The sequence below is a fragment of the Phytophthora cinnamomi genome, assembly GCF_018691715.1.
Source record: "Phytophthora cinnamomi strain GKB4 chromosome Unknown Contig80, whole genome shotgun sequence".
Taxonomy (NCBI): domain Eukaryota; phylum Oomycota; class Peronosporomycetes; order Peronosporales; family Peronosporaceae; genus Phytophthora; species Phytophthora cinnamomi.
In genome coordinates, this window is record NW_027151013.1 from 405854 (window position 1) to 430272 (window position 24419).

The 24419-nt window shown below is 54.4% G+C and overlaps 5 protein-coding genes across 6 annotated transcripts; 3 read left to right on the forward strand and 2 right to left on the reverse strand.

Moving 5' to 3' along the window:
- Nucleotides 1–4687: 4687 nt before the first annotated feature.
- On the forward strand, nt 4688–7611 carry IUM83_16179 (putative trans-sialidase, Group IV; the record flags this gene model as incomplete). Of its 2 annotated transcripts, none has more annotated exons than XM_067941042.1 (2): nt 4688–6404; nt 6506–7611. In XM_067941042.1, the coding sequence occupies 2 exons, from the start codon at nt 4688–4690 to the stop codon at nt 7609–7611; spliced, it is 2823 nt and encodes a 940-aa protein (XP_067785410.1). The 2 variants fall into 2 exon arrangements, with proteins under 2 accessions (XP_067785410.1, XP_067785411.1); XM_067941043.1 differs by having other exon boundaries at nt 5930–6404.
- A 271-nt stretch (nt 7612–7882) lies between these two features.
- IUM83_16180 (uncharacterized protein) lies at nt 7883–8896 on the forward strand (the record flags this gene model as incomplete). Its single annotated transcript, XM_067941044.1, has 1 exon — nt 7883–8896. The coding sequence occupies one exon, from the start codon at nt 7883–7885 to the stop codon at nt 8894–8896; it is 1014 nt and encodes a 337-aa protein (XP_067785392.1).
- A 5010-nt stretch (nt 8897–13906) lies between these two features.
- On the forward strand, nt 13907–14930 carry IUM83_16181 (protein set-like; the record flags this gene model as incomplete). The annotated part of the gene is made up of 5 exons (XM_067941045.1): nt 13907–14152; nt 14256–14375; nt 14450–14605; nt 14685–14771; nt 14838–14930. 5 exons carry the CDS (start codon nt 13907–13909, stop codon nt 14928–14930), a joined length of 702 nt encoding a protein of 233 aa, XP_067785393.1.
- Nucleotides 14931–15091: 161 nt separating this feature from the next.
- IUM83_16182 (microsomal signal peptidase) lies at nt 15092–15409 on the reverse strand (the record flags this gene model as incomplete). The annotated part of the gene is made up of 2 exons (XM_067941046.1): nt 15092–15178; nt 15257–15409. 2 exons carry the CDS (start codon nt 15407–15409, stop codon nt 15092–15094), a joined length of 240 nt encoding a protein of 79 aa, XP_067785394.1.
- Nucleotides 15410–18009: 2600 nt separating this feature from the next.
- On the reverse strand, nt 18010–19743 carry IUM83_16183 (uncharacterized protein; the record flags this gene model as incomplete). Its single annotated transcript, XM_067941047.1, has 2 exons — nt 18010–19050; nt 19150–19743. The coding sequence occupies 2 exons, from the start codon at nt 19741–19743 to the stop codon at nt 18010–18012; spliced, it is 1635 nt and encodes a 544-aa protein (XP_067785395.1).
- Nucleotides 19744–24419: the final 4676 nt, after the last annotated feature.

Sequence of the window (24419 nt, forward strand, 5' to 3'; positions counted from 1 at the left end):
TGCTTACCGATGGCAGAGTTTGCCATCAATAACTCAGTGCATGCCTCGACAGGGCATACACCGTTCTACGTGAATGCCATGCGGCATCCCCGTCTACCGAGTTTTCTCGGAGTGATGGCTCCCACTTTAAGTGGGGAGGTTCTACGACTGCAATACAGCAGCCGCAGTAAACCGCTGACACTTGCACAGTGTCAGCCGCAGTAAACCGCTGACACTTGCACAGTGTCAGCTGCAACAATGGACAAACCACATGTCTGCGCAGGGCGCAGAACTCCCCTAACAACATGGCCAACGACCACGGGTCTGCGCAGGGCGCAGACACCGCAAGAAACCACGCAGAGGCCGGGCCTCTAGCGGAGAGCGAGCTGAATGACTTCAGCTCGGATGCAGTCAGTTTCATCACCAAAAGACAAGCCGTGATTCGGTTTGTCCAAGACACAATAGCAGCTTCTGTTGATCAACAGAAGCTGAACGCAGACAATGCGGGCAGAGGCAACACAAATGAATTTAAAGTTGGTTCATTGGTTTTGTTAGCTACACAAAACCTGCCTAGACATGCAGTTTCGGACTTCGGAGCGAGTAAGCTTGCTCCGCGCTTCATCGGGCCGTTCACTGTGTTGGCACGGCACAGCAACGCTTACACGCTAGGCATACCGTCTAGCATGCGCCTCCATCCGACCTTTTACGTCGGACGGCTGAAGCCATACCGGCAGCACGAGCCATCTAGCTCGGCTGACCCGAAGCCTCGGCAGGAGCCGAGGCAGAAGCGGAGGACTTGGCCTCGGCGACGAGCAACCTCTCCTCCAGCGCGCGGACGCGCTGGAGCAACCCTCATCTGGGTCCCCAGCTCGACCTGGATATTCGAGGCGGTCTGCGAGACCGCCGCGACTTGGGCCTTCTGGTTCGCCAGCTCCTGTTTCAGGGCGGCGAACTCAGCGCCCTGCAGACGCTCCACGGCGGTCACCCGGTCGTGGAGAGGCGCATACTGATCAGCCCGGGGCTGATCATACCCGGGGCGTGTTCCACCTCCGCCACCGCCGATCCGTGACGCCCGCGGCTCAACCCGCTGGATTGTTGAGCGGATTGTTGACCATAGTATCCCGAAAACGAACCCTCAAGGGGCTCGTTTTCGTATTCGTTGGAGAGGATTTCCTCCCCATCGAGATACATGGGAGCCGCGGAACATCTTGCTGGAGGACGTTCCGGAAATGGTGAGGGCGTACGAAGAGCAGTACGCGCTGGCGCAGCGGAAGTAACACGAGCGCTGCGATCATCGCTAGCGCCCGAACCCTCACGTGCTAAGAACTTAGCACGGAGCTCTTTGAGACTCTCGGGCACACGGAACGACGTGTACCCGTTCAGGTCGCGGTCGCTCAAGCGGACCGCGCCTGGAAAGCACTTCGTGCACTGAAAGCCCTCGGGCACAGCGCACGGCACATTTGCCTCCTCAGCAGCAACATGAAGTTGCTCCAGCTTTCCACGCTTCGAGTACGTCTCGAAGCGATCACGCTTGCTTAATCCGATCACGGTAAGCACTCGGCCTCTTGTTGAAGTTCTCAACAAAGGCGTTCCAGCTTTGACAAAGTGCCTGCCATTCGGGCACTTTGCTGCGAGAAGAGGTCTTCTTGCTTTGAAACCATCGGAGCTCATGAAAGAGTCCGATGTAGTAATCGCGCCTTTGATGCGTTTCCGCATCAAAGTGCAGCTCGGCAGCCACAGCGTCATCTTTGATGGCGCTGCATACGTACAGCGGCACCTCATTCGGAGGTACCGAGTTCCCAAATCGGTCCGCGATCTCGGACGCGGACGGCATCCATGGATCGCGCGCTGCAGGCGCAGCGCGCGGAGAGCCTTGAGCTTTAACATCACGCGCTGCAGCAGCAGCGCGCGGAGTACTGAGAGCCCCAGCTGAAGCGAGTGGGGTATCACTCTCAGTACGCGAACGCTTCGAACTCGAAGCGTCCGATTCGTCCCCTTCACGCGGGCGAACGTTCTTGGCGTGAGGGTCGAGCGGTTCGCTCGACACTGAGTCTTTACGCTTTGAGGGCGAGTCCTCCTCGCCCTCCATGTCTTCATCGTCGTCGTCGAAGTCGACGACGTCGCCGTACTTCGCCTTCTGGCGTTCGAAGTAGTCGTCGATGGAGAGATGTGTGGTGTAGGAAACATCAGTTTTGTGGAGCACCCAAGTGGAACAGTGTACCAATTCCGCCTAATAGCGGAATCGACGGTACTACCCGGCTGGATGGGTACACTGTGCCAGTCCGCCGAGCTCGCGGTACCGAGACGGCCAGGAAAGCAGCACCGACGATACTACTCGGCTGGATGGTACACTGTGCCAGTCCGCCGAGCTCGCCGAGCTCGCAGGCTTCACGAGCGCACTGCGGCCGACTGAATGGGAATCAAGAGCACCGGAGACCAAGGACGGGTGGCTCCACGCAAGGAGAAGACGCACGTACGGCGGGCCGAGTGCGGGGACGCTAGGAGACGCTCAGCCGAGTTCAAGGCAGTTTCCGGGCCTTGAGCTCGGCTAAACAGAGCTGCCGACCGCCCAGACGACGCGGTGCACGGCCAGAAGGCGCACAAGAGAACCAAGCGTGAGCCCGACGAGCCCAGCAGCACTCAGCCGAGTCGGCGAGACCTCCCCGTCGAGATCGCCGGGTTATCCGGACAACTTATCCGGCTCCGCCGAGTTCGAAGCGTCGCTGAGAGGGTGAAGGGTCGGCCGAGATCCGAAACCACTCCATTTCACTTGATATTTGTATAGGACCTTAGGAATAGTGGAGGCGCCCTTTCAGGGCGCCCAAGAGACTTAAGAACCAACAGAGCAGGATTTTCTAGGCCCACCACACGTGTACACTTCTCCGTAAGTCACTGCGCGGGGTCGGATTATGCCTGCCGTCGGTACCCGAGAGGCATAGCTTGGAGGGTACTCGACTGGCAGCGCCAAGAGATAAGTCGGCCCGGGTTGGGCAAATCTCGCCAAGCGCGAAAGGAACAAGTCTCGCCAGGTCGGCGAGCCGGTACGCCGGACAGCCCGGGTGCCGTTACTCTTCAAGTCGGGTTGCTTCTGCCCCGGCGACCTGTAAAAGCGCTCGCGCGCCGTCGTCCATCCTTTGGTGGAGGGTACAGGATTTCTGAACCCGGAGGCAGGTAGCTCAGCTGACCTCCGTGATTTGACTGGCTTGGGGTACTTGGTCTCGGCGGAGGCGAGCCGCTTCTGTCCCGGAAGGGTCGAACCGCTTGGGGCAACTCAGCGCAGGCCAACAAGAGCCGACTAGCTCGGCTATTGTTGTGGTTTGTGCTAGTATCCACATTTGACGATTTTGTGCGTGCTACAACACCACAACTGGTGCCGCGACCCGGGAGCAGGGTGTGCGTGGATTCGCTGGTGCCAAGTAAACCAAGTTTCGAGTACTGAGCAGGATGGTCGAGGGAAGGTCACCGCCGAGTTGGGCCAGCCCAGCGACGGCTGGAGGTTCGCCTCTCGCGAGGACGAACTCAGCTGGTGAGCCGAGCATTGACATGACGATGGAAGTGAGCGGCACTGTCCAGTTAGGCGGGGACAATGCCCAAGACCGAGGAAGTGAAGGTGATGATGGAAACGCCGAGTTCGGCAAGGCGAAGTTGATCGCCGAGTTGCTTAGCGGAGTCGGTGAGATCTCGCCGCTGGTTGGGTACGTCTGTAACTCGCGTCCCGCCCAGTGCAACTTCGCAGCCGAGCTCGGTGATGATGCGGACGACGACATTCAAGACGTTGCTCCAGGGGACCGTCCGCCCCTATTACTTAGAGCGACGAGGGCATCGAGCGGGAAAAGCCCGAATTGGGAACTGTTGTCAGACATCTCGTGGGGCACTTGGCCATTCGATTGTCTGCAATAGAAGACACGTGAAATCCGACTGCAATTGGTGCAAGTTGCGGATGTGAACTAAAGCTATTGCACCAAATGATGATCCGCCGACTCGGTGAAGACAGCAGGCCGAGTCGAGACGATGAAGGATACTGCGTCAACTGTATGATTTTATGATTGCATGGTACCGAAATGGAGTTGAGTGGAGATTGAGTCGAGAAGCATGGAGTGAAAGCATGGCGTACCTGATGCACTGCCGAGTTCCATCTCGGCTAGACGTGTCGAAGTCGGCCCGACCGAGCGTCACCGAGTTCCACGTCGGCAAGGAAATGCTAGAGCCTCGCACCGCCGAGTTTCAACTCGACTAGACGTGTCGAAGTCAGCTTGAACAAGCGTCGCCGAGTTCCACGTCGGCGGGGAAATACTGGAACCTAGCAACGCCGAGTTCCAACTCCACTAGACGTGTCGAAGTCGGCTCGACCGAGCGTCGCCGAGTTCCACGTCGGCGAGGGAATGCTGGAGCCTCGCACCGCCGAGTTTCAACTCGACTAGACGTGTCGAAGTCGGCTCGAACAAGCGTCGCCGAGTTCCACGTCGGCAAGGAAATGCTAGAACCTAGCATCGCCGAGTTCCATCGAGACTGGACGTATCGAAGTCGGCTCGACCGGGCATCGCCAAGTTCCACGTCGGCTGGGGCGTGCTGGATCTGAGCGCCGCCGAGTTCCATCTCGACCGGACGTGTGGAAGTCGCCTCCGCCGAGCGTCGCCGAGCTCGATCTCGTCGGGACGTATCGAAGTCGGCTCGACCGGGCATCGCCGAGTTCCGCGTCGGCTGGGGCATGCTGGAGCCTCGCACCGCCGAGTTCCATCTGGACTGGACGTGTCGCAATCACCTCAGCCGAGCGCCGCCGAGTTCCATCTCGACCGGACGTGTGGAAGTCGCCTCCGCCGAGCGTCGCCGAGCTCGATCTCGTCGGGACGTATCGAAGTCGGCTCGACCGGGCATCGCCGAGTTCCACGTCGGCTGGGGCATGCTGGAGCCTCGCACCGCCGAGTTCCATCTGGACTGGACGTGTCGCAGTCACCTCAGCCGAGCGTCGCCGAGGTTCAACTCGACCGGACGTGGAAGTCGCCTCCGCCGAGCGTCGCCGAGCTCGATCTCGTCGGGACGTATCGAAGTCGGCTCGACCGGGCATCGCCGAGTTCCGCGTCGGCTGGGGCATGCTGGAGCCTCGCACCGCCGAGTTCCATCTGGACTGGACGTGTCGCAATCACCTCAGCCGAGCGCCGCCGAGTTCCATCTCGACCGGACGTGTGGAAGTCGCCTCCGCCGAGCGTCGCCGAGCTCGATCTCGTCGGGACGTATCGAAGTCGGCTCGACCGGGCATCGCCGAGTTCCACGTCGGCTGGGGCGTGCTGGATCTGAGCGCCGCCGAGTTCCATCTCGACCGGACGTGTGGAAGTCGCCTCCGCCGAGCGTCGCCGAGCTCGATCTCGTCGGGACGTATCGAAGTCGGCTCGACCGGGCATCGCCGAGTTCCGCGTCGGCTGGGGCATGCTGGAGCCTCGCACCGCCGAGTTCCATCTCGACCGGACGTGTGGAAGTCGCCTCCGCCGAGCGTCGCCGAGCTCGATCTCGTCGGGACGTATCGAAGTCGGCTCGACCGGGCATCGCCGAGTTCCGCGTCGGCTGGGCATGCTGGAGCCTCGCACCGCCGAGTTCCATCTGGACTGGACGTGTCACAATCACCTCAGCCGAGCACCGCCGAGTTCCATCTCGACCGGACGTGTGGAAGTCGCCTCCGCCGAGCGTCGCCGAGCTCGATCTCGTCGGGACGTATCGAAGTCGGCTCGACCGGGCATCGCCGAGTTCCGCGTCGGCTGGGGCATGCTGGAGCCTCGCACCGCCGAGTTCCATCTGGACTGGACGTGTCGCAGTCACCTCAGCCGAGCGTCGCCGAGGTTCCAACTCGACCGGACGTGTGGAAGTCGCCTCCGCCGAGCGTCGCCGAGCTCGATCTCGTCGGGACGTATCGAAGTCGGCTCGACCGGGCATCGCCGAGTTCCGCGTCGGCTGGGGCATGCTGGAGCCTCGCACCGCCGAGTTCCATCTGGACTGGACGTGTCGCAGTCACCTCAGCCGAGCGTCGCCGAGGTTCAACTCGACCGGACGTGTGGAAGTCGCCTCCGCCGAGCGTCGCCGAGCTCGATCTCGTCGGGACGTATCGAAGTCGGCTCGACCGGGCATCGCCGAGTTCCGCGTCGGCTGGGGCATGCTGGAGCCTCGCACCGCCGAGTTCCATCTGGACTGGACGTGTCGCAGTCACCTCAGCCGAGCGTCGCCGAGTTTCAACTCGACCGGACGTGTGGAAGTCGCCTCCGCCGAGCGTCGCCGAGCTCGATCTCGTCGGGACGTATCGAAGTCGGCTCGACCGGGCATCGCCGAGTTCCACGTCGGCTGGGGCGTGCTGGATCTGAGCGCCGCCGAGTTCCATCTCGACCGGACGTGTGGAAGTCGCCTCCGCCGAGCGTCGCCGAGCTCGATCTCGTCGGGACGTATCGAAGTCGGCTCGACCGGGCATCGCCGAGTTCCACGTCGGCTGGGGCGTGCTGGATCTGAGCGCCGCCGAGTTCCATCTCGACCGGACGTGTGGAAGTCGCCTCCGCCGAGCGTCGCCGAGCTCGATCTCGTCGGGACGTATCGAAGTCGGCTCGACCGGGCATCGCCGAGTTCCGCGTCGGCTGGGGCATGCTGGAGCCTCGCACCGCCGAGTTCCATCTCGACCGGACGTGTGGAAGTCGCCTCCGCCGAGCGTCGCCGAGCTCGATCTCGTCGGGACGTATCGAAGTCGGCTCGACCGGGCATCGCCGAGTTCCGCGTCGGCTGGGCATGCTGGAGCCTCGCACCGCCGAGTTCCATCTGGACTGGACGTGTCACAATCACCTCAGCCGAGCGCCGCCGAGTTCCATCTCGACCGGACGTGTGGAAGTCGCCTCCGCCGAGCGTCGCCGAGCTCGATCTCGTCGGGACGTATCGAAGTCGGCTCGACCGGGCATCGCCGAGTTCCACGTCGGCTGGGGCATGCTGGAGCCTCGCACCGCCGAGTTCCATCTGGACTGGACGTGTCGCAGTCACCTCAGCCGAGCGTCGCCGAGGTCCAACTCGACCGGACGTGTGGAAGTCGCCTCCGCCGAGCGTCGCCGAGCTCGATCTCGTCGGGACGTATCGAAGTCGGCTCGACCGGGCATCGCCGAGTTCCGCGTCGGCTGGGGCATGCTGGAGCCTCGCACCGCCGAGTTCCATCTGGACTGGACGTGTCGCAATCACCTCAGCCGAGCGCCGCCGAGTTCCATCTCGACCGGACGTGTGGAAGTCGCCTCCGCCGAGCGTCGCCGAGCTCGATCTCGTCGGGACGTATCGAAGTCGGCTCGACCGGGCATCGCCGAGTTCCACGTCGGCTGGGGCGTGCTGGATCTGAGCGCCGCCGAGTTCCATCTCGACCGGACGTGTGGAAGTCGCCTCCGCCGAGCGTCGCCGAGCTCGATCTCGTCGGGACGTATCGAAGTCGGCTCGACCGGGCATCGCCGAGTTCCGCGTCGGCTGGGGCATGCTGGAGCCTCGCACCGCCGAGTTCCATCTCGACCGGACGTGTGGAAGTCGCCTCCGCCGAGCGTCGCCGAGCTCGATCTCGTCGGGACGTATCGAAGTCGGCTCGACCGGGCATCGCCGAGTTCCACGTCGGCTGGGGCGTGCTGGATCTGAGCGCCGCCGAGTTCCATCTCGACCGGACGTGTGGAAGTCGCCTCCGCCGAGCGTCGCCGAGCTCGATCTCGTCGGGACGTATCGAAGTCGGCTCGACCGGGCATCGCCGAGTTCCACGTCGGCTGGGGCGTGCTGGATCTGAGCGCCGCCGAGTTCCATCTCGACCGGACGTGTGGAAGTCGCCTCCGCCGAGCGTCGCCGAGCTCGATCTCGTCGGGACGTATCGAAGTCGGCTCGACCGGGCATCGCCGAGTTCCGCGTCGGCTGGGGCATGCTGGAGCCTCGCACCGCCGAGTTCCATCTGGACTGGACGTGTCGCAATCACCTCAGCCGAGCGCCGCCGAGTTCCATCTCGACCGGACGTGTGGAAGTCGCCTCCGCCGAGCGTCGCCGAGCTCGATCTCGTCGGGACGTATCGAAGTCGGCTCGACCGGGCATCGCCGAGTTCCACGTCGGCTGGGGCGTGCTGGATCTGAGCGCCGCCGAGTTCCATCTCGACCGGACGTGTGGAAGTCGCCTCCGCCGAGCGTCGCCGAGCTCGATCTCGTCGGGACGTATCGAAGTCGTCTCGGCCGAGCGTCGCCGAGTTCCACGTCGGCTGGAGCGTGCTGGATCTGAGCGCCGCCGAGTTCCATCTCGACCGGACGTGTGGAAGTCGCCTCCGCCGAGCGTCGCCGAGCTCGATCTCGTCGGGACGTATCGAAGTCGGCTCGACCGGGCATCGCCGAGTTCCGCGTCGGCTGGGGCATGCTGGAGCCTCGCACCGCCGAGTTCCATCTCGACCGGACGTGTGGAAGTCGCCTCCGCCGAGCGTCGCCGAGCTCGATCTCGTCGGGACGTATCGAAGTCGGCTCGACCGGGCATCGCCGAGTTCCGCGTCGGCTGGGGCATGCTGGAGCCTCGCACCGCCGAGTTCCATCTCGACTGGACGTGTCGCAGTCACCTCACCCGAGCGTCGCCGAGTTCAACTCGACCGGACGTGTGGAAGTCGCCTCCGCCGAGCGTCGCCGAGCTCGATCTCGTCGGGACGTATCGAAGTCGGCTCGACCGGGCATCGCCGAGTTCCGCGTCGGCTGGGGCATGCTGGAGCCTCGCACCGCCGAGTTCCATCTGGACTGGACGTGTCGCAATCACCTCAGCCGAGCGCCGCCGAGTTCCATCTCGACCGGACGTGTGGAAGTCGCCTCCGCCGAGCGTCGCCGAGCTCGATCTCGTCGGGACGTATCGAAGTCGGCTCGACCGGGCATCGCCGAGTTCCACGTCGGCTGGGGCGTGCTGGATCTGAGCGCCGCCGAGTTCCATCTCGACCGGACGTGTGGAAGTCGCCTCCGCCGAGCGTCGCCGAGCTCGATCTCGTCGGGACGTATCGAAGTCGGCTCGACCGGGCATCGCCGAGTTCCACGTCGGCTGGGACGTGCTGGATCTGAGCGCCGCCGAGTTCCATCTCGACCGGACGTGTGGAAGTCGCCTCCGCCGAGCGTCGCCGAGCTCGATCTCGTCGGGACGTATCGAAGTCGGCTCGACCGGGCATCGCCGAGTTCCGCGTCGGCTGGGGCATGCTGGAGCCTCGCACCGCCGAGTTCCATCTGGACTGGACGTGTCGCAGTCACCTCAGCCGAGCGTCGCCGAGTTCAACTCGACCGGACGTGTGGAAGTCGCCTCCGCCGAGCGTCGCCGAGCTCGATCTCGTCGGGACGTATCGAAGTCGGCTCGACCGGGCATCGCCGAGTTCCACGTCGGCTGGGGCATGCTGGAGCCTCGCACCGCCGAGTTCCATCTGGACTGGACGTGTCGCAATCACCTCAGCCGAGCGCCGCCGAGTTCCATCTGGACTGGACGTGTCGCAGTCACCTCAGCCGAGCGTCGCCGAGGTTCAACTCGACCGGACGTGTGGAAGTCGCCTCCGCCGAGCGTCGCCGAGCTCGATCTCGTCGGGACGTATCGAAGTCGGCTCGACCGGGCATCGCCGAGTTCCACGTCGGCTGGGGCATGCTGGAGCCTCGCACCGCCGAGTTCCATCTCGACTGGACCTGTCGCAGTCACCTCAGCCGAGCGTCGCCGAGTTTCAACTCGACTGGATGTGTCGAAGTTGTCTCGGCCGAGCGTCGCCGAGTCGAATCTCGACTGGACGTGTCCAAGGCGACCCCGGTCGGGCTTAGCGGAGTTGCGGGGGTGTTAGCCGACATCACCTCGTCCAGCCGGGACCGTCACGGACTGCGAAGGAGCGGCCAACCGAACACTGATTTGGCCGGACGGCGGTGCCTGGTCTTATTGACAGAGGCATCTATAACCGCACAGACATAGTGGGGCACAGAGCCCACATGTCAGACAAGGTGTGAGCCAAGGGTCGAGTCATTCGAAGGCTTCACCTTCATGGAGCGAGGGAGTCGAGGTCGCGCTCCAGCCGCTCCGACCAGCTTCGATTTGGGGAATGTGAGCGACAAATTTGACTGGACAGGAGAAGTTCGTGTGGGACACACCGGATGAGCCACGTCACTCACCACTCCGGCTCGTAACATGGCTGGGGCAGTTGTGGTGTAGGAAACATCAGTTTTGTGGAGCACCCAAGTGGAACAGTGTACCAATTCCGCCTAATAGCGGAATCGACGGTACTACCCGGCTGGATGGGTACACTGTGCCAGTCCGCCGAGCTCGCCGAGCTCGCGGTACCGAGACGGCCAGGAAAGCAGCACCGACGATACTACTCGGCTGGATGGTACACTGTGCCAGTCCGCCGAGCTCGCCGAGCTCGCAGGCTTCACGAGCGCACTGCGGCCGACTGAATGGGAATCAAGAGCACCGGAGACCAAGGACGGGTGGCTCCACGCAAGGAGAAGACGCACGTACGGCGGGCCGAGTGCGGGGACGCTAGGAGACGCTCAGCCGAGTTCAAGGCAGTTTCCGGGCCTTGAGCTCGGCTAAACAGAGCTGCCGACCGCCCAGACGACGCGGTGCACGGCCAGAAGGCGCACAAGAGAACCAAGCGTGAGCCCGGCAAGCCCAGCAGCACTCAGCCGAGTCGGCGAGACCTCCCCGTCGAGATCGCCGGGTTATCCGGACAACTTATCCGGCTCCGCCGAGTTCGAAGCGTCGCTGAGAGGGTGAAGGGTCGGCCGAGATCCGAAACCACTCCATTTCACTTGATATTTGTATAGGACCTTAGGAATAGTGGAGGCGCCCTTTCAGGGCGCCCAAGAGACTTAAGAACCAACAGAGCAGGATTTTCTAGGCCCACCACGCGTGTACACTTCTCCGTAAGTCACTGCGCGGGGTCGGATTATGCCTGCCGTCGGTACCCGAGAGGCATAGCTTGGAGGGTACTCGACTGGCAGCGCCAAGAGATAAGTCGGCCCGGGTTGGGCAAATCTCGCCAAGCGCGAAAGGAACAAGTCTCGCCAGGTCGGCGAGCCGGTACGCCGGACAGCCCGGGTGCCGTTACTCTTCAAGTCGGGTTGCTTCTGCCCCGGCGACCTGTAAAAGCGCTCGCGCGCCGTCGTCCATCCTTTGGTGGAGGGTACAGGATTTCTGAACCCGGAGGCAGGTAGCTCAGCTGACCTCCGTGATTTGACTGGCTTGGGGTACTTGGTCTCGGCGGAGGCGAGCCACTTCTGTCCCGGAAGGGTCGAACCGCTTGGGGCAACTCAGCGCAGGCCAACAAGAGCCGACTAGCTCGGCTATTGTTGTGGTTTGTGCTAGTATCCACATTTGACGATTTTGTGCGTGCTACAACACCACAGATGACTCCCCACCGACTTTGCGGACTTCTTCTGAGGCGCGCTCATCGTTGAATGAGCGCGGGTTTCTTCTCCAAACGCGGAGAATTGACGAATGGTCAATTCCAAAAGATTGACGTGCGGGGACCCCGCGCGTCTAACCTGAAGGGGGGGATGGTGTAACGGGGTTACACGTACAAGTGGCTGCAAGCCACTTGTGAATTTAACAGATAGGTTATCTGTTAAACGTTTTGGATACTTCCTCACATTGGTGTAAGACACACCGATGGATACATTGAAGTGGACCACCACAGTGAGTGGTTCACACATACCCAAAAGATCTTATTGGTAGAAAGCAGCATCTTTCTACCAATCAGAGACATGCATATTAGCGGGGCTCTGACAGCCAGCCGCTGCCAACCCTTTCATAGATGATAAACAGTTTTTAGCAGATTTTAGAAGAAGATCAATTTACAAGCAATACAGTTCTCATTTTACCTTAAACTAGCTACTTGGAGTCTTGTCTAAGTTAACTTATATTTGTGTATTCAAATATAATTAACCTAAGTAATTACTAAGTACTTACGCTTCCTCATACACGTTGCGCAACGTGTAAGCTAAAGTAGTGAGTCAAGTTAGACCCACTACAACCTAGCCCTGTACTTCTCCTGAGCCAGTCGACGCTTTTGTTTGAGCTTGATGCCGAGTTCAATGAGCTTGTTTTGCGACCGTCTGTACCAATCTCCATTTTCGCGCCGAAGAGGACAATGAGAGACGTGCAAGTTGGTCAGTCCCACACACAGTTGAAACACGTCGTCGTACAGCCGGATGCCCGACGCGGCATTTTTGACTTGGTCTTGTATGTGGGCCCGAGAGAGACCGAGAAACTCGGTGAATGAACAAAACTATCGCCAAGAACCTCATGCGCTCGGGATAGATGAGCTAAATCGCGATTGGACATCTCTCCCGAAGAAGATTAACCTCATCGTGTTGAACTAGGGTTTTCCCGTTAGAGAGAGTGCCTTGACATCTGTCAGGACTTCCAGCGGGATCTTGTTCAGACCCCCCGGGTTATCCCGGTTATGCCAATTTTACAGTCAACTCGACAAGAGGTCTATTAGACGAAGCAACTTGGCACAAAGGAATTGATAACAGCTTTTAGATGAATAAACAGCGAACGTAAGAAGAAGAAAAAAGATCTGTGCTGCAGCCATGGGTGTTTGGCTAGTGACGACGCTGGCGGCGGCGTGGGGGCTGCCCAGCATCATCATCATCATCGTCATCATCATCATCATCATCATCAGCAGCAGCAGCAGCAGCAGCAGCTTGCTCCTCAAGCTCCGCTTGCCTGTCTTGAATGATCGGGTCAACATATCGAAGAGGTTAAACTGAACGGGATCGTTGAAGCCAGCAGGGAGAATAGCACCGTGAGGAATCCCCAGCAAGCGCCAAGGGTCAAACTGCACGACGGTGTTGTTGTCGACGGGAGCGTGCTGCATGTCAGGATTCTCAAACTGCCCGTCCACGATGCGAGTCCAAGCGGTACTCACGAGCGCGCAGTCTCCAGCTGACGCGAATGCAGAGAACGTATTCCACGCCCGGGCATTGCCGCCACGCATCGGCCTTCTCGTTTAAGGTAACAACACGTCTTCGTCCAGCCTGCCCTTGGTGTCCAGCTTGCCCTTGTTGTTGTATACGGCCCCCCCAGCCTTGATACACCCCAATCTCCACTTTCAGCGTGTGGAACTCTGCCCAGGAAAACCGCGGTGGAAGCACTGCTCCAGCAACGCCTCGACGAGGACCGAAGCTGACGTCTGGCTCGAGGTTGGCTAGTAGAGCATTAATGTCGTCCGGCAAGGTCGTATGGTTGCCGATATATGACGCCCTATGACCCACCAAGTGAGTTCTACCAGTCCCGGTTGCCTCGGTAATCGCACGTTCGACTCCACCGACAAGGTGTTCGTGCAGAGGCTCCGGCAACTCGACAATGAAGACCCTGTCGTCCGACCACGCTATCCAGCGCGACCCCAGCGCCTGCTGCTCGGACTGGACGTAGCGATTCCAGTCGTCTCGGGTCGCCGAACACAGCTCGAACGGAGCCCCATCGCTGCCGTCTGGAGGATTCAGCACGTTCTTCACGACGGCCTAATCCAAGCGGCGCAGGGCGTTATTGATGCGGCGTACACTCGAGTTCCGCATGGGTAGTGCCTCAGTTGCCGCCACACTCGTTTCGGCGGCGGGTCCCAGACGTGAGAACGAGAAGAATGGAAAGTGACGCTGTGAAGGCTACTGAGCCTGCATCTATTTCTTTCTCTTTAGAGCAAATTGATGTTTTGATATTAATTTCTTGGTATCACGAAGATCTTGTATCTGTGTAGCTCTCAAGCGCTTGTGCGCTTCAAGCAGGTCTGTGGAGTTCGTGGCGTTCATGGAGTTCGTGGAGTCGACGTTTTCTTTCAACCACAGACGATTAATTTGGCGCCAAATTCAGAAAGCGCGGCGACCAATCAGCGTCGTCCCGCATTCCCAACGGCCGCGGACCCACTCATTTCGCATCCGTCGCCGCCACCACTGTAGCAAGCATGACCGGTCCTCCGTCCCCCAAGCGCCAGCGCACCGACGACAACAAGCCCTCTGACGCCGAGCAGGAGAAGGTGCAGAAGGTCCTCGAGTCCGTGCAGAAGGTCGAAGAGGAGCTCGAGAAGGAGAACGTGCTGCAGGCCAAGGAGGTGCTGGCCATCGAGACCAAGTACAACGCCAAGAAGCGCCCCACGTACGTGAAGCGCAACAAGCTGCTGGTGGAGATCCCCCACTTCTGGAAGCAAGTGGTACGTTCACTTTAGCTTTTCTAGCTCACGTTGCCGGTTGGGTGATGGAAAGCCACCAGCGTTCGCTCACCAGCTCGTCTCTGCTCTGTGTTTGGTGGCGTAGTTTGTCAACCACCCTCTTGTTGGCAACTACCTCACGGAGGACGATGAGATGCTCATGGACTTCCTGGAGACGTTCGACATCACCTTCGTGGGCGACGACGGAAGCTTCAAGATGGAGATGGTGAGCAACCTCTCAGGACAATCGCCTTCGTCCGGCTGAGGATGCTGAACGTTTGTATTTTGTGGCGTATGTAGATCTTCAAGGAGAACCCGTACTTCTCGCCAACGACGCTGTGGAAGCAGGTCAAGTTCTCGGAGGACGAAGAAGAGGTGGAGGTTACTGCATCAGAGATCACCTGGAAGGAGAAGGCCGAGATGACGGAGGACTCGGACAAGTTCCCGTTCTTCCAGGTATAGTGGTCTTTGAGCTGCTCGCTTACTTGCTGGGATTTTTGAGTCTAACGTGGATGCGCATTGTGTGATGGTGCAGTGGTTCGTCTCGACCGGTGGCGACCAAGACGTCGCTGAGATCATCAAGGAAGAGATGTGGAAGAACCCCGTGCAGTTCTACTTGATGGTACGTCGGGTTTGCTTCCCGGATCGTCGCTGTCGAGCAGATGTACTCACTTCAGTGCTGTGACAGGATGAGGACGAAGACGAAGAGGAGGAGGAGGAAGAGGAGGAAGGCGAGGGTGAGGGTGACGAGGAGGAGGCTGAAGGCGAAGACAAGGAATAAGCTCGCCTCTTTTAGATGCGCTGACGTGTCGACCGCCGATGCCGATAATGAATTTTTCTTTTTAGTATCTTTTCACTCGACAGGGGCGTCGCACCGCTCTCTCTCCTACTCACGTCATGCACGCTGTCGCTCGTACGCGCCCGCGCGTCTCCCGCACGCCCCTAGCTGCTTTTCTTCTTGACATACATGGCGCTTGGCAGCCACTTGATCGGGTGGCGGTTGTAGATGGGCCAGTTGGGCAGAACCAACTACAGCGAAGGTGGCATGAGAAATGCAGGTCAGCGTGAGCCACGTGTTCCCCGACTCGGTGCGGGCGCGGGACGTACCAATGCGCTGAAGACCGTCGCTGCGACCCACGCCTGGAACGGGTGCGTGAAATCTTGCTGGAAGTAGCCGTAGATCCAGGCGGGCGTGCAGATGACCACGAAGCACACCACCAGCAGCGTCTCCGCGCGCGCCTGCCCCTTGTAGTCGACCATTTTCACTGCCGTGCCAAAGCAAAGTGCGCTCGGACTTACTGTAGACACTGGGTCGACATTCGAGCTACCGTTGGAATGTTGCTTGAACGCCGTATAGCCGTAGCTTTGACAACAGGCGGCTTTGACTACTGTACCGACTTTCCTGACTTGTCCACTTACCGGCACAGTGTACCAGGCAAAAAAACGCCTTTGTCTTTTTCGGTTACCGGTATGCATACCGAATGAGGGTCGATTCGAAATACGAGAGCATTGCGTAGGCTGGGACTGCTCGCCCGGGCGGACGCGCCCGCGGGTGAACACAGTTCGTTAGGACTGCGATCCTGAGCTTTGTTTTCCGGAGCTTTGGCTTTCTTTTCTGAACTGCACCTTTTTGGTCTCATTACGTATTTCACATTCAAAATTCAATTCATGTGACCGTTTTGAACAGCTGAAAAATTGAACAGCAGAAGGAATGTTTTAAACAGTTGAAGCAAACAGCAGAAGAATTGTTTTGAAAATTGTTTTGAACAGCTGAAAAAATGAATGAATGAGGACACTGAACGAGGAAAAGATACAATGTTTAGTGAAACCTGTAGTGGGTCTAACTTGACTCACTACTTTAGCTTACACGTTGCGCTACGTGTATGAGGAAGCGTAAGTACTTAGTAATTACTTGAGTTAATTACATTTGAATACACAAATATAATCTAAGTCACTTGGAGTCTTATCTGATTTAAATTATATTTGTGTAACACAATACAAACAATACTATAGTTTGTAAATTGATCTTCCTCCTAAATATGCTAAAACTCTTTATCATCTATGAAAGGGGTTGACAGCGGCTGGCTGTCAGTGCCCCACCAATATGCACGTCTCTAATTGGTAGAAAGATGCTGCTTTCTACCAATAGGATCTTTGGGTAGGTGTGGACCACTCATTGTGGTGGCCCACTTCAATGTATCCATTGGTGTGACTTACACCAATGTGAGGAAGTATCTAGAACGTTTAACAGATATCTTATCTGTTAAAAATCACAAGTGGCTTGTAGCCACTTGTGCGTGTAACCCCGTTACACCACCACCCCTTAAGGTTAGACGCGCGGGGTCTCCGCACGTCAATCTTCTGAATTGACCATTCGACAATTCCCCGCGTTTGGAGAAGTAACCCGCGCTCATTCAACGATGAGCGAGCCCCAGAAGAAGAACCCGAAGGCGGTGGAGAGTCATCTCTCCATCGATGACTACTTCGAACGCCAGAAGGCGAAGTATGGCGACGTCGTCGACTTCGACGACGACGACGAAGACATGGAGGACGAGGAGGACTCGTCCTCAAAGCGCAAAGACTCAGTGTCTAGCGAATCGCACGACCCACACGCCAAGAACGTTCGCCCGCGTGAAGGGGACGAATCGGACGCTTCGAGTTCGAAGCGTTCGCGAACTGAGAGTGATACCCCACTACTAGTAATTCCGGACCACAAATGACCGCCCGTGTTTTTTCAACGAATATATTACCACCTACAGGTAATATAACCGTCGAATACCAAAAGTAGTCAAAAAATGGGCAAGACCTCTCGATACCTTCTGATGCGAAGGAGCATTCTCTTATTTTTCAGACGCTACAATACTTCTAAATATTGTTTCAGCTAATGCACAAATGACTGCCAGTTTTTCAAATATAAAGAACGATCCATCCTGATAGATAAAATATAAAGATATAAATAAACATATATACGATCCAACGATCCAACCATAATTATGTGTGAATATATTATTCCAAGTTCAGACAGGAAATGTAAAAAGGCACCTAATAAGCCATTTTGTCATATTGAGAGCCATCATCCGGATTATAAATCATTTACAACTGAATATCATATCCCGAAGCATGGTATTGACCCCTTTAGCGAAAGAAGACACCTATCAGCAATGGATAGAGCGTGGCTATTGAAGCACACATAAATTGTAAATATTTTTTTATCAAGCTAACAAGGCTCTATTTTTTTTTAAAAAAATACCATTAGCTTAGAGCTCATTTAGAGCAGCTAACAACTTGGGCATCTTCTCATTAACAAAGTCATTCTTCTTTAGCCAATCGATGTATCCACAATCGAATGAATAGATCTGTTGGATAGTCTTCCCTTTGTGCTTTCCCCACGTCATTAGGAACGAGCCGTCATCATTAGTGAATTTGCTCTTAATAAACTCAGCAATCGCAGGGTTCGAATCAATTAGAATCTTTTGATTCAGCAGCCAACGACAGTAGCCTGGATCAGAAGCATATACATCTTCAATAACCTTTCCTTTATGCTTACCAAACGTTAATGAACTCATGATTATTATCCAGTCTATCTATATAGATAGGCATCAGGAAATATTTGAAAAAATAATATTTAATTATGGGCATTCATGATCTTAGAAAAAGCAAATCAATCATTAGCATAACTATGAATAACTTCACAGATAGAGGAGTCTTACACTTACTCGTGTCCCAGGTTAGTATCGATATAAAAGTTAAGCAAATCGCTCGTGGGTCAGGTAAGACGCTCCTATTAGTCAAGACCAATGATGATAGAATTATGTTAAAGAAAGGCGATTATATAATCGTTCGATCCTACAAACGAGAACTTAGTTAGCAGAATATTCTAAAAGCTCACCTGTGAGTCTATTAAACGTCATCTCGTTCTCGAATCCAACAAGAACCAACATGTTGCAGCCTTGTGTCGAGGCGTTCGTCCCCATTACCTGGATACTCTGAGGAACATCCTTCTCGGTCAAACGTGACACATCGGCTACGAGGACACGGTTAGTCTGCTGCCAGGTTTGGTAGTCAATAAGGCCGTTCGATAACTCCTTTGTTTGGTCACCATTGATCGAGCCGAGCTTAGAGAACTCATTAATGAAATCTTGGAAATCATAGTCATAACTGATATCAAACACTTGCTGACTACCAATACGTACATTGAAATTACGAATCGACGAACCAGGCTGGACGGTCCAAGGAGCGCTATCGAAGCAACTTTGGAATTGCTGAATGGTAGAGGCATTGAAGTTGCCTGAAGAGGTCTCCACGAATGGAAGTAGAGCAACTACCTTAGCGTTTTTCAGGCTTGCCGACAGCTGTAGGTCAAACGCAGTATTTAGCTGAGTAGAAGATACACCAGTGCCAGCTCGCTGGTAAAACCACTGCGCGTAGTAGTCCATATATCTGATAGTCTTGTTAGGCTTACTGATGATAGCTTGGGGGTACTCAAGATCAAGGAACGGAACATAGAGACGGGTAGTCGTGAATGGGAAGTATGTAGAATCAATAGTAGGCTCCAGGGAGTTTGTAATCGCACCCCATGCAACCGAGATTTGGCCTGCGGTCGTAGCATTAAACACACCTGAGTTCGGAGCAGAGCCAGCAGCAGATGCTACCATAATAGGACAGCTCTGACCCGAAACAAGTGTAGTTGATGATAGAGTCATTGACTTAGTCGCACCAAGTGTGATGACGGACGCACCCTGATTCACTCGGAAACGAAGCTTGATCTGGGGGTTAGCCATGAGGTCCAACTCCTTGAAAATCGGGTGAAGATCGACGAGTTTGATCTTAAGCATATAGTTCCACGTTCCTGCAACAGCACCTGCAGCAGTTGAACCAGGTACAAAAGCACCACGTCCAAACTGGTTAGCGATCGTATTAGCAGCACCCGATGCGATAGTAGCCCATCCGTTCGTGTTCTGACCACCAGCTACTGGAGGGTTGCTTAGAAGACGCTTGACGAATCCATCATTTACAGGGTACGAAGCAGCGCCGGTAGAAGACGTTCCAAGAGCTGGAGTAATATCCGCAGCAGTAGCGCTGTAGCCATCACCATAGAGACTACTGGCACTAGATGTGAATAACAATGAGCCCGAGCTATCAGGGAAAAGGAAATCTTCTGCACCATGCTTATTTACATAGTCGAGCGAAGTCTCCGCCTGAGCTCGTAGGTTGTTAGCAAATAATTTGTACTCACTCATGCTAATGACAGACTTACCATTGAGCTCGAGAGACATACCATCGATAACATTCCAAACACCACATTTAAGACCAACAGATAGACGGTTGGCTACAGATGCAAGTGTAGTACTTGCGTGGGTGTTCTTCATGCTAACTTTGTACGGGATTACAACGTACGCATCGCGAAGGCATGCGAAACCCTCCGCCCCATTGAGCTGAGCAGTAGCATCGATTGTAATAACGCCATTCGCGTATGAACCCTGATTTAGATCGATCACATACGGAACGCGCTTGCGTGAACTGACCTTGACGGCCGGGTCGCTCTTCAGCGAAGACTGATATAGAAATTGATCGGCGAGTTGAGTTTCCGACATACTTGTTGAGAGCACTTATATAGCTCTCGATATAGGATCTACGAAAAATAATTAAATGAACTTAGTCAAACCAGTCTCCTCTGATCACGATTTAATATCTTTAGCGAAGCAGCTGGATATCCATCTTGATCACATCTATGAGTCGAATGAGATCAAATCGGCTCTCCCAAGGAAAGGATCATTTCTGATTCTACTACGCAAGCCAAACCAGCATGTAGGGCATTGGACAGCGGTCCATGATCATGAATACTACGACTCAATGGGAGAAGGCCCACCAACAAGCTATAGTATCAGCAAATATAGCGAAATTCAAACCCAATCCGCTCATGGTTCTTATTGCGGCATATGGTGTATTCTTTGGTTATATGCAAAGCAGCATAATCACATGGATATCTTCAAACGATTTTATAATTTAAATATCGTTGTGCTTTAAAAATCTGAGTTAAATATACTACGATCATGTACCGTGAACTTATCATCTCAAGCGGTGTCCCCGCACATAAGCTACGTAAAGCTGTCAAATCTGGCAAGCTATCGCTTACAGCAGCCGAGCTGGCTGGAACAGGTGCCAAATTACACTTGCACCCTGAATCTCATGAGAAGGCGTTAAAAGCCAAAAAGGGCGGTCGTGGCGTCCGGCTTCACATCACGAAGCATGAAATTAAGAAAGGGTACAAGGAGGCTCGGGGAGGCTCTATCTGGAGTAAGATTTGGTCGGGAATCAAGTCTGGTTTCAAATTCGCCAAAGACTCAGGACTACTAAGTAAGGCTGCTGATGCTGCCATTCCAGCTCTTGCTACCGCAGTTGGTGCTCCTGAAGCTTCTGTGCCTGTTAGAGCAGGTCTAAAGTCTCTTACCGGAATCGGTGTGGACAATTATGATAGTGATGAGGAAGGAGGTCGCGTTAGTTTCGCAGATGTCAAGCGACATGCGGGCAATGCCCTCCGATATGCTAAGACAAAGGGGATCATCACTGACGTCATCGATGAGGGCGAGCGTTTCCTACACTCTAAGGCAACCAAGCCTGAACATCACGAGCTCATCAGCAATGTCCGCAAGGGTATCAAGCATCGCTTTGGAGTAGGTCTAGCACCTAAGCGAAAAACCAAGTTTTCGAAGGGTTCCCCTGAAGCTAAGGCTCATATGGCTAAGCTTCGTTCTATGCGTAAAAACAAGACCGGGGCTCTTTCACTATGTGATCGTACTAAGAAGAAAAACACTTATTTTTTTAGCTTCGTTTCTTACGCAGTAGAAGCATGATATTAACGCTGTTATCACGAAATTTCACTGGTTGATTGTTCTGGTTCCATATCGAGAGGGTAATACTCGCCCGAGGGCCGTAATGCGTCTGGCACCAAGTTTCATGCGATGGGAAGTACTGAATCTGCTGACCTATACCAGCATTTCCTTTATCAAAACAAGCCATCGTATCTCCCGAAATCACGAAGTCATTCCTGATAAGATCACACCGAACTATGTAGCTCGTAGAAGGGCTGATAGCTGGAATGGTATTGCTCAGAAGACTCGTAGAAGTCGTCTGAGATGCACTTGGATATGTTCCTGTTGTAAAGCCAAGAATCGAACCAAAATTGGCATTATTGATGATCAAACGCGGAACTCGTGTCGTCGTTGGGAGACCAGTTCCCGTTGTCGAATACAGACCCGTTGCTGGTCGCGTGTATCCAGTTGGAAGCGATGTGGGCGTAGCTGAGCAATCAAGCTGGCACGCATAATAGGTTGAATTCTCTTCGATCTGAATGTAGAAAACATTGTTTCCATTACTATCAATCAGATACGCTCCAGCTGCGACCAGCGCCGTTTGTATGTTTCGGTTGATATCGGAGTACAAGTAGTATCCGTCTTGGAGATTGACACTAATAGTAGAAGTGGTAGCAGCAGTAGGCACTTCGATCGCGAAACTGGTGTTAGCGAATTGCCCTGAATCGATGTTGAACTCGGAGTTGTACAGTGAAATCGATTGAATCGAAGCCTCGACATCTTGGAAATTACAAGCTGAGCCTGGAAATTGATATCGCCAGGTATTATTCAAGCCGTTTTGGACTAAGTTAGTATTATCAATCTTGACGAAACTACTCATATTTGTTATATAATCCGACTAATAGTTTTCGCCAATTTTAATCAATTGATCAAAGTTGTACCTGATTTGACCCTTTACAGAGTCAATGAACAATATCTGACCCTTACCACGCCCGATAGCACGATTGTAGTAGTGCATTATGCCTTCCTCCGTGAGACCAGGGATGTTGAAATCGGTTATTAGCAGCTTTAGATCGCGACGAGAGTTAGCTCTCAGTATCGCTACATACTCAGTATTCAAACGAATCATCTTATCAGTACCAAACCAGCTGTGGCTCAGAAATATCGTACTCAACTTATGATGGCGACCTCTCGTGAAATAATGACTGAAAACGTTCTTCTGTAGACTCTTATCGTTTGAATAATCATCGATGATGACAAGTTCGGGTTTGCTGCCTGGAGTGTGTCTGATGGCATCGACTTGCGGAGGAGTCTCATGAAACGTGATGAATCCTTCCAATTTGTCCTTGAGATAGTCGTACAGCTCTTGATGAGGATTCCTCGCGATGATGTGTAGATGACTGAAAACATGAGGTGAATGCTTTAGGATATGAAAAACCAGGTTGTTCTTGCCTGAGAACGATGGGCCAAGGATGGCCATTCTGAGTAGCTTTTTGATACCAAGCTCTTTGATATCACCTACCGACTCAGCCTTGTATTTCTTATGTAGAGAACCTCCATAGTCAGGAATAAGCCGGATTAGAGACTTTGTCTCGTGGCTCGCGCCACTTGACTTCAGTCTAATAGAGCTCATGATTAAGAAAATCGTTCGACGTATATAAGAGAGGCTAAAAATGACAGGATTTAGTTATCCGCCACCATTATTCATTTCTAATTGCTATAACCCAGCATTCTACCTCTCGCTTGATCAGACGGGATACTTGACATATGCATACGCCCAAACACTATATCTCGGTATTAATGATTATCGACTGAGCTATATTACGGGCATAACAGCTGGAACAGCAACTCCTGGAGTAGCTCTTGTCGTTGCTCCAGATGGATCACTCAGCGGATTAGGAGCACTAAGTTGCTCAAGTCTAACTGTTAACGGTGCAGCAGTATCATCGGCGCCAAGCTACGTAATCGGAATTACACCTGGCACTGCAGCTTTATCGAAATCACTGGTACTTGATGCATCGGGCAATATCACTAGTATCAATTCGCTATCATCTGCAAACCTTACTGGAACCATCCAAACCGCAGTCCAGCCTAATATCACTTCCGTTGGTACTCTAACGGGTCTTACGGTGAGTGGAAACATTAGTGGTACTCTGAGTACATCATCTCAGCCTAATATCACTTCCATTGGTACGCTAACCGGTCTTACGGTGAGTGGAAACATTAATGGTACTTTAAATACATCGGCTCAACCTAATATCACTTCCGTTGGTGCGCTAATTGGTCTTACGGTGAGTGGAAATATCAGTGGTACTCTGAGTACATCATCTCAGCCTAATATTACATCGCTTGGTACTTTAACGGGTCTTACCGTGAGTGGCAATATCAGTGGTACTCTGAGTACATCATCTCAGCCTAATATTACGTCTCTTGGCACTCTAACTGGAATAAGTTGCTCTGGTAACATTAGCGGAACCTTAACAACTACTAGTCAGCCTAATATTACGGCTCTTGGTACTCTTACCTCACTTGGAATTTCTAAAAATATCACGATTGGAGGCACAGCTGCAGCATATTATCCGTCCTGGGGAATCAATGGTATCCAGCACAATTCAATATCAACGACCTATAACATCAATTCGTCAGGCACCTTCCCGAGCTCTGTAGTTACGAGCTATGCACAGCCTACTATTGGTGGTTTTTCATCAACAACCGTTACAAATGCTGCCACTGTATATATCGATAATAGCCCCGCTCCTGGTACTAGTATGACGATTACTAATGCATACAGCTTATGGATTAATGCTGGGAAAGTACTACTTGGAGATACAACAGCTTCGAGTAGCACCACTACTGGAGCTCTAGTTATTTCTGGTGGTCTTGGAATAAGCGGATCATTCAATTTATCGGGATCCATTGCTGGAGCAACCACTATTGCAGCATCTGGCATTGCAACCTTATCGAATACAACTTTTTCAACAAGTCCTAATTTTGGTTGTTTAGTAGCTAGCGGTGGTATTGGGGCTAGGAACCTCTTCGTCGGGCTTTCGACAACTCTAGCTTCTTGGACTATCCAAGGTCCTCAATTAGCCACGCTAGGGCAAACCTATACCAATTCAAGCACTGCTGCTTCTGGCACAGCTGCATCTGCTGTAATGAATAGTTTTGCTGCTTGCACCATCGCTGCAAGTAATACTGGCGTTACTGTTACTAGAGCAGCCAGCGTATATATAGCCGATGCTCCATCGGCCGGAACCAATGTCAGTCTAACCAACAAACATGCTCTCTGGATCAATTCGGCCAGTACTTATATGAGTGGAGCTATTGCTGCTACGAGTCAAGCTATAGGTACGCTCGTGGTCGGAGGCGGTGTTGGTGTTGGCGGCGATATTTGGTGTAATCTAACTCAAGCTGTATCAGGCGTAATAATCAACCCTACTCAAACGGCGACTCAATCC